General features: G+C 35.8%; 1 protein-coding gene across 1 annotated transcript in view; it reads left to right on the top strand.

Moving 5' to 3' along the window:
• The first annotated feature begins 815 nt into the window (after positions 1-815).
• The window catches only part of LOC149528294 (glycosyltransferase-like At2g41451), a 138,396-nt gene continuing 129,389 nt past the window's right edge, over positions 816-9,822 (top strand). The window contains exon 1 of the mRNA XM_089811504.1: positions 816-1,720. Within this exon, the coding sequence (XP_089667630.1) occupies positions 1,382-1,720 (339 nt within the window). The 5' untranslated portion in view covers positions 816-1,381. The remainder of the gene's footprint in view (positions 1,721-9,822) is intronic.

Below are 9,822 nucleotides of genomic sequence, written 5' to 3'. Positions count from 1 at the left end.
CAACATGCCTAACATTCAAATATGTCACTTATCCTCTCTAAATATCTTAACTATATTTCATCCAATCGTACATGTCACCTACTTATTGGTTCAAAATGAACACAACCCCACCTAACAATTGTGGACATTGTCTACCCATCACTCTACCTCTTAACAAAAACATATCCTACAATCACATGTGTCTCTTTTTAACTGATGCATCATTTAGCAAATGCAAATCCATCAATCATATAGTGAAAACCTATCCAACAATCACAAACATGACCTTCTCATTTCCTTGTCCACCATTCACATGCATCACTTGCCCATTACTTAATTTTTTTGGGTCAACACCTACATATCACCTTTCCGTTACTTACCAAAATATAGTTTGATATCTACACTCATCATTTGCCTAATACTTCAAAAAGATTAGACCAACACCTACACATCATCTTCTGGTTACCACAAAAGTGATTCTACAACTCTACAAATTACCTTCCTATTACTTATTAGACAACTCTACAAATCACCTTCCTATTACTTACCAAAAAATATGTTGACATCTACACACCTCACCTTCTTATTAAAAACAATCAAACACTGCACATATCATTTACCTCTTAATTTATAATTTAACATAAATTGATTCTAAAAGCTAAGTACATACACCACCTTCCTATATTGATTCCTCACTAAACAAAAACTCATTTAACACCAACATGTAACACCTTCCCCATTATTTTTCCTTAAAAAACCATCTAACCAACACACATATGTCACCCACCTATTTGTCCACATCAAAACCCAAACCCTCGAACAATAACATGCCTCCTATCTCTATTCATTGTGCCCCAACAAAACAAAGGCCCACTCAAAAACCAAGAAAAACTTCTCATGAGGACAACCCCACCACAACACAAAATATATTTTATTTTAGAAAGGGCCACGAAGGTGATTTTTGCTTTTTTGTGAAACCCAAAACTTCCAACAACCGAAGAACCAATAAAAACTTTTCAGAAACACAACCCACCCGAAAAATGAATGCAACAATTCTCTGGTCAAATGGCAGAAACACAGATCAAACAAGGAGAAAACCCAACGGCAGCCCAAATGCTTTAAGCTTCAACATGTCCAGAATAAAAACACGGTAAAATCCTTTCTTCCGTGCTGAAAACCACCAATGAATTCTTACTTTGACCAAATTCAGTCTTCGATGGTTTTATTCTGACATCCTCTGCCGAAACATCGCTCACAACATTTTAATTCATATCCTCTCCCCCCAAACATACCACTGAACATTTTAATTATTTGTCTGCTCTGCCAAATTTCTTGTTTTACGCCTTGAGCAATTTTTAAAGCCTTTTGTTCTCCAGATCCATGTAATAGCCCGCCAACAACAATGGCGGGATCTTCCTCTTCCTCCTTTCCCTACAGACAACCTCCACAACAACAGAGTGCGCTGGCATCGAAAATTCTGCTTCTTTTGACAGTGCTCCCGCTGAGTTTAGCCCTGTTTGCCTTCGCGCTGCAGTGGAGAGGAGAGATCAACGATCCCGTCAATCGATGGGCAGGAGATAACGGGAAATTTCCTGGCATGAGCGGCACAAATTCGCCGAGCAATGGGCATTCTGTGACGGGCTCTGACTGTAGCATGGATTACTTGGCACGCAGCAAAGCCCCGGGGTTTCCGTATTATAAGGGTTGGACCTTCGAATTTGCCACAGATTCGCGCCCTAAGGTACATTTTGACAATTTGCTATTTTTCTCGGATTATGTAATTGCTTTTCTAATTTCTTATTGAAGATTTTAAATGGAGATTGTAAAGTTTACTTGGCAGTTTTATGATCATCCAGGTTGTTCTTTACAAATGTTTTTGATGTTACTGTGTAGAGAAGCGTTGGGTTATTTTCTGATTGAGGGGTGTCTGGTTGGGGGATGATCTTTGGCTTAGATGTCACGATTGAAGGATATGTCCGGTAAATTTTGATTTGGAAGCGACTGTAGGATTAGATGTCAGAGCTAAGGGATGCGTTGGTAAATTTTGGTTACAGAATGACCTTTGGCTAAATCGAGGAATATATGTTGTAAATTTTGGTTTCAAGTTTACTGCCGGCTTAGATGTCAGAGTGGCAGATATGTTTGGTTGTTTTTTTTTTATTGCAGGGTAACCTTTCACTTATATGCCATGACACATGTTTGTGAACGTGGCTGGTAAACATTCGTTCAGTTCCATGAGTTGCTTAGATGGTTTGATGTATGTTTGATAAATTTTCGTTTTAAGGTGAGTTTTTTTATATAGATGCCGTAATTTGGAGATGTGTTTTGTAAATTTTCTTTTCTGTGTGACCTTAGACTTAGATGCCGTGATTGAAGAACATGCTTAGTAAAATTTTCTTGCTTGGTGGCCTTCTCCTTAGATGCATCAACGAAGGATGTGCTTGCTAAACCAAATTACTCTAAGCTACTCAAGTTACGTATATCCTACATATGTACACCAAGAAGTAAGGTGATAACCTGATATGAAGAGGGGTGAATTGTATTTGTTAAGTTTGTAAGAGGTTTCAATTCTATTTTCCGACTTCCTTAGCACCCATTTTTTGCCATTGTGGAGTTTCCTTCCTAAACTGAGTTATACAAATATTTGATTATTATCAGTTTCAGTCTGTCGATCTTGGTTGCTATACCACACAACCAACAACATTCTTATGCAAATACTAATAGGCTTTGCCAAATTATTAGATCAAATCCTCACTCCTATGAAAAGCCACACTTGCAGCTCCCTCTTATGAACATGAGTAATTAACCTGTTATGGTTTGATCCCAGTTGCTTTTGGAGGCTTATTCGAGTTTAGTTTAGCTGGGCCAGCCTCTGCAGGAATCTATTTTCAGACCTTTTAAATTTTGATGCAGATTTACTAAGTTTCTTGTTTAGGAGCTCAAAAGGTTTTTAGTAAGATACCGATTTGCCCTGGCCCAGGGTGGATGCGGAAGCTGGTGTGTGCGGATGCCTGGCATGTCCGGAAGCCCAGTGGATGCCGGCAGGGATGATACTGTGATAGCACATCAAAGATTGATATCGTGATGTGTGCACATCCGCAAATATGCTTTTGACAGTTCATCATCTCAAGATATAAAATGATTGATATGACATTGGGAATTTCTGGTCACCGATGGTTGTATAAGTGTTTATTGGGAGCTTCTTGGCATACAAACAATTAACGCTCAGACAAGAGATAAAAATGGAAGAAAGAGAGCTGCTTGAATATATACTATAGATATTATGTAAAGGGACCTGCTTGAATTTCCTATTTGGTTACAAGGAATTGATTGATTGAATTTATTGGGAGCTGCTTGAATATATATTATATAGATAATGTTTATATATATGTAATATTTAGTAGTATTATATATAATGTTTAGCAATATTATATATATAATAATAATATTTAGCAATGTTATATTATATAGTCAATAGATAATATTTTTCTATATATACAAATGCATCCATACGCATCCACATCCCCTCCCAATAAAAAATCATGCTTCCCGCATCCATATCCTGTATCCGCATCATCATCAGTTTCTTGATATTAGCGATTCTCTCTCTTGCATCCAAACTACATAGCCGTAAACATCGATGCATTGTGAGATGTCCCAAACAAAATAAATTCTCAAATAACAGCAAACTCAAATTTTCATTTCATAAATTGCCAAAAAAATCGAAATGACTAGGTGGGTAGTTTGTATCATAAAAACTCCAAAGATTGTCAGAAGCTTGTAAAAACACTGATTACTAATCTTAAATGGACTATTTAAATTTTGGGATTCATTTCGCTAAAAAATCTTCACCACAAATCACAAAAACTAAATGAAAAAATTACACAGTTTGTGAGGTGTATAAAAGAAAATTGGGATGCAATGTTATGAGGTTATTTATTTACATCCCAAATTCTAGCATACATTGGAATGCAAAACTCCCTACAAAGCGAATCCAATTAGCACTACCAAGGGAGTAAGGGTGCCAATGCGAGATCTACACAATGTATGGTTTTGATTCCTTTATAGAAATGACGAGGAAATGAAGTGTAAATGACATATCTGATTAATAAAAGTAAGTACAAGGAAGAAGAGATGAGGACAAGGACACGTGGAAATCGAATTGAGAAAATGATACTCTGGATCTGAATTTCTGTCGGACTCTCAGAATCTTTTGTAACTTCAGATCTGGCAATCTGAGACCTGAAGATGTCTGTTCCTGAAATTTTAGAGAAGGTTGGCAGGGACAAGTCAAGAAGTCGACTTGTCCTTGGAAAACCAACTTGTCCCTGCACTTTTCTACTCAAAATTGCAAGGTTGCTCTATTATTGTGTGTGGAAGATACCTTTGAATTTTCTGTCAAATCCAAATTGTTTGGACTTGCAGATCTAAAAAATTGTGTGTGTGTATGTGGCTATATAGGGGTTTGTCTTGGTCAACCAACGGTTTTTGTGATTCCCACCTCCATGGATTGCCTTTATGATAGAGAAAATGTGTAGTGGTCATGAATCTAGAGTATGTATAAATTGCTAATGAGCTGAAATGCATAAGAAAATCCTAGATCCAACCCTGTGTGTGATGGAGCAAAATCTTAGCATGTAAATGCAATCAATTTATGATTGAATGCATGCAAATAATCATAGATCTGAAATGTAAACATGTAAATATGAAGCTCCAATGCATAGATTTGAAAATAACAAGAAATTGTTCCCAACCCTAGATAGGAAGAGTACAAGTCAATCTCCTAACCGTCCTCACGATTGGTCTGTAGCGTCACGATCATGTTGAAACTGATGTATTGGATCTAGCCTTCAATAGCAAAACCTTACTTTATTAGATGTCACCAAATTGGGACTTTCACTGTGCAATTGATTTCATTTTACAAAAATGAGCTGCGAGGGTTGCTTTTATAGTGAAATTGGGAGATAGAATTCAGCAGGCTGACTGTAAATGTGGAAACTCTGCAAATCTTGTCATAGTGGTGAGCTTGGCCCCCGTATCTGGGCTCAAAATCCAAGGGACAAGTCAACTATTCCCACCTAGAATTGGCTGAAATTTGGTTGGTGGGTCACAGTCAGTTTGTAGATGCGGGATTCAAATAGATAACTGATTACGATGTCAGGATTGAATTTCGAGGCCATAAAAGGTGAAATAGGGCCCAGGAGATGAGATGAATTTTATGATTGGAGGGAAAATAGAGGATACCTAGAAATAAGGTCCTACCTTGATTTTGCACAAGTTTGGAGAGATTAAGGGACCCATATATGAACTAGGTATTCATTAAGTACAATTATGAAGTCCTACAATGCAATCTATAATGAAAATACAGTAAGGCAGGTGCCAAACGATCATTAAATTGTAGAGCAACATAAGTGCTTACAATTTATGACGATACATGAGGAAATAACAATTGAGAACTGTGTTGGAAAATACCACAACATTTAATTTTTTTATGTAACAACAAGAAATCAGATTTAAAACACTGATTTTCACAGTAGAAAAGTACTATTCCAGAAGTGTTGTTTCCTATAGTAATGTTCAGTATTGTTGTTAATTTCATGTCAAAAGTTTTGCAATATCTCTAAATCTTGCCCTGAAGCACAATTCTGATTTGGAACAAAAAATGTAGTATGTTTAATAGTATAAATTTACCTATTGAAATGAGAATTCCTGGTCTAGGTTCTGCACACAATATTAGTTGTTGGAAATTGACATTGAATCAGAAGCCATGCTAACATACATCTAACTAATTGTTAGTAAACATCATTATTTCCATAAATATCATTCAAACTGAAATAAGCCATAGCCAATTCAATTAGATTCCTGTAATAGTTCATTAGGAATTCATTGAAGTTTTTGTAAACTGCAGTCTCAAGGTTGGTTGCCCATGTATTGCGAGAGCATGGAAGGTGGGCTGCTCTTTCAGCCCTTAGTTAACCTTGGAGGCTGGCAGTCCTCCTTGTTCAAGCCCAAGGGCATGGAAAGCTAGTCCTCCATTCCACCTTCTGGCCTATGGGCATGGAAGGCTGATCATCCATTCCATCCCGGGGTGGGTACTTGATGGGATCTCAACCCTAAGAGCACTCTAAGCCCATTTGCCCAGGCGCATAACATTAACCTCAGGTTGGTGAACTTGGGTCACATAATCTCGGAAGGCTGCCTGTCCTTCCTATTCACAATCAGTTTTTCTTAATTCAGAATGGTCTATCATATGAATCCTTCCCTGTCTATAATTGAAAGAAGCATTTGGATCACTTACAAAGATCAATAACTTCTGCTAGCATCTCTAATGCATGAACACATGCATAGACCTATGAATCTATTTGTTTATTGGATTTTTTCATAATTACGGTTTCTCCTAGATCAGTTACGGTTCTGATTTCAATTCTTTTTCTGGTTATTCCTTGATCTTTTGATTTCACTTGATTTACAGATTGTTGTTGAATGGTTTATATTTGTATGAATGATGAATTGATTGAATGAGCTCCTTTGCTTATATGGTTTCCAGTATTGGTGATTGACAGTTAAGTGATTGTTGATTAGATGATTGGTGAGTGATGCTGATTTTATGTATTGACAAATGATGACTCAAGGAATGCTGATTTGATAGAATGATTTTCCGATTGATTATTTACTTTGATATTTGATGATTGCCTTTGTGATTCATGAGTGATGATTGATAAGTGATCCTTGAGTGCTCGGAATGATTTCTCCTTTATACCTTATTGGTGAAAGGGTCACCACCTTGCATGAAGAATTGAGTCACCACCGTCCATTACTGCCTTTTGAGAATTATAAATAATTTTCCAAATTGATTTCCCTTGGATGCCCTCCTTAAATGAAACCTTCTCCCTTTTATATCTTCCAGTGCGATGGAGAGTCATACTTCTTCATAATGTCATCCCTTGCAAATGACTCAACCTTTCACAGTTACCACTTTCTGAAAGAGTAGCCTTTCATGATTTCCGCTATTTTAAAGAGTCACAACCTTTCACAATTTACCACGCTTTGAAAGAGTTACAACCCCTCATCTTTTCTGCCCTTGAAAAGTCACTTCTTTATTTTCTTCCCATTCCTTTCTTCTTCCATCAATCCTTCCTTAATTCCTATGCTTCATTCTTCCTTCTTCTATATCTCCTTTAAAATTAACTCTTCTCCCTTTCATAAATCATGTTTGAGGGAGTCACAACTATTCATTGCATGTCTCTTGACCTTTTATTAAACTTAAGTAACTTATATTATATTATATTATATATATGTACATTTCCTTATATTATTTATTTATTTATTATTAAATCCTATTTGAGAATGGGGACATTACATAGAGCATTGGAGTTTCACTTGAAAGTCTAGGTGTTTCTGTCTGTTTAAAAGCAAAGAATGTTTGTCATTGTTTTCTTTGTGTGATTCTTCAACTTTTGGCCGTTGGATTTGTACTTGCCTACATAAAAAAGGGGAAAAGCTTTTGTTGTATAGCAGCTTGACTAAGTCAAAACCAGCGATAGTATTCCCACCTTTAGTGATGATGTAAAAGATAGCTTGCCTTGGTGGGGCAGTCATTAAATCATAAAAGAAATGCTACAATGAAATGATATTACTTTAGGATTTGATAATGGTGGTGAGGCAATGCACTTTTGACAAGTACGTCAAGTATTGGTGCAATAAAATGGCAAATAATAACCAAAATCCATTATGAAATCATACTTGAATCTAGGTTGCTGTAGCTTGTTGCTTCTTGTGCTCATTCTACCCTTGAATAAAGGTATTAGGTATGCTTGATCACTAGAATTTGTAACCTGTGAATGATAAATGATTGCCTTATATAGGGCTTTCAAGGTATTTTCACATTTAGGCCAACATCCAATGGTGAAATGGAAATATTGGGGTCATCACAAATGGTAGGAGCTGACTGTCACACACATTTGAATTTGGGCCTCTTTTAGAGGGACTAGGGTGTTGGGCTTCCTAGTTCGACACTAGACAATAGAGTCCACTCAAAATGGGACTAGAGAAAGGTGGTTACAAGGTTTCAAGTCCTGATACATAGGATATGGTCATGAGATTGGCAAATGACAACAGTAGCATGAGATAAGGCCTAGATAGGCTTGAAGCGACTTAGGAGGAGGCACACTAAAGTAAGGGCACAAGAAGAGTGAAATTGTAAGGAGATACAATTTATGGTACTACACTTGGGCTTAAGCTTCTCAGTTCCATTCTTCTATAGAGAATGCTATCTATTAAACTGCAATATCAGAAATACCAAATGAAATCACCCACCGCAAAGTTTCTTGCTGTTCTTTTCCTATCAGCATAGATCTTTTGGTGATTTTGAACATGATACAAATTATATTTTAGCGATCTCCAAACTCCTTCTTGCTGTTCTTTTCCTATCAGCATAGATCTTTTGTTGATTTTGAACATGATACAAATTATCTTTTAGTGATCTCCAAACTCCTTTACTTTGATTAGTAAGAATTCTTTTTGCAAGTACTTTGCTATTTTTAAACTAAGTTGCCGATTCAGAAGCGGATCCGAAAGTGGATGCGGGGTGCGGTATTTTTTTTGGGGGATGTGGATGCATGTGTGTGTATATATATATATATATATATATATATATATATATATATATATATACAGTTATACATTATACTATGTGTATGCAAAGAAATGAAAGAAATATACAAAATTAAAACATTTGATAGCTTGTAACTTCACCAATACATATTCAAATACTCAATAAGATAATAAATATAGAATATAAACTGGTTCAATGATATGAATATCATATGCGTCTGTGTTCATGATTTTAGCAAATCATCATATCTACAAAATCAAAATATAATTTATAATCAACTACAATATCAAAATATAGTTCATCATTCAATGTTTATCATTCCAAATCCATATCATATGGATTCTTTTTAAACTCATCATCATTTCCTGGTTCCATCTCCTCCCACTCCTGCAAGTTCAAGATCATTTGAACCCAAAACAGTTCCACTTGTGGTAGATACACCATGTGTCAAGATGGTATCAGCATCATCATCCGTGATTGTGGTGATTTTGGGATCACTGGGATGTATAACCATTTCCTTCCAATATGGTGATCTCACCAAATTGAAAGAAAGGAAGGCCGTTGACATAGAGACTTTGTGCAATGGCTTTATCAGCAAGCTCTCTTGCCTCCCTTGCCTCTCTTGCCACATCAACTTCAAAACTTTCAATTGCTTGACCCACTGAACTTTGACTACTAGTGGCGGCCATCTATAAGAAATTAAATAAATTTAAATTAAAAAGAAAACTATCAACATCAAGCAAATAAGTACAAAAAAATAATAGAAAACTATTTAAATAGATTGCTAAACTTCTTGCTTTACTTATTTAAAAAAAAAAAAAAAAAAAAAAACAGAAAAAAAAAAAAAAACTTGAAATTAAATAAATTTAGATCAATATAAAAACTATGAATTTCAAACATACAAGTAAAAAACCATTCAAATAGATACCTAAACTTGTTTCTTCATTTCTTTAAAAAAATTGAAAAAAAACTTGAAAATTTTCTTCTCAAACTTGAAAAAATTCATCAAAATCTCTAAAAAAATCATCAAATCACTCATGAATGGGATCAAATGCTTACCTCTAAGGTTAAAACTCCTTTGTGGAAGCCAACTCTCGCCCTACGATCGATCCTCTTCAAAAATAATAAAGTTGTCGTCAAAATGCCAAAATGGAAGCCAAATGAGAAGAGCAAACCCAGCTACAAACAAAATGACAATTGAATGGTTGAAAGGCCTCTCTATTAGGGCT

Source organism: Cupressus sempervirens, chromosome 11 (genome assembly GCF_028749045.1).
Source record: "Cupressus sempervirens isolate cs-2001-9-10 chromosome 11, ASM2874904v1, whole genome shotgun sequence".
Lineage (NCBI taxonomy): Eukaryota > Viridiplantae > Streptophyta > Pinopsida > Cupressales > Cupressaceae > Cupressus > Cupressus sempervirens.
Note: the sequence above shows the minus strand (reverse complement) of the source record. Positions and strands in the feature narration are given on the sequence as shown.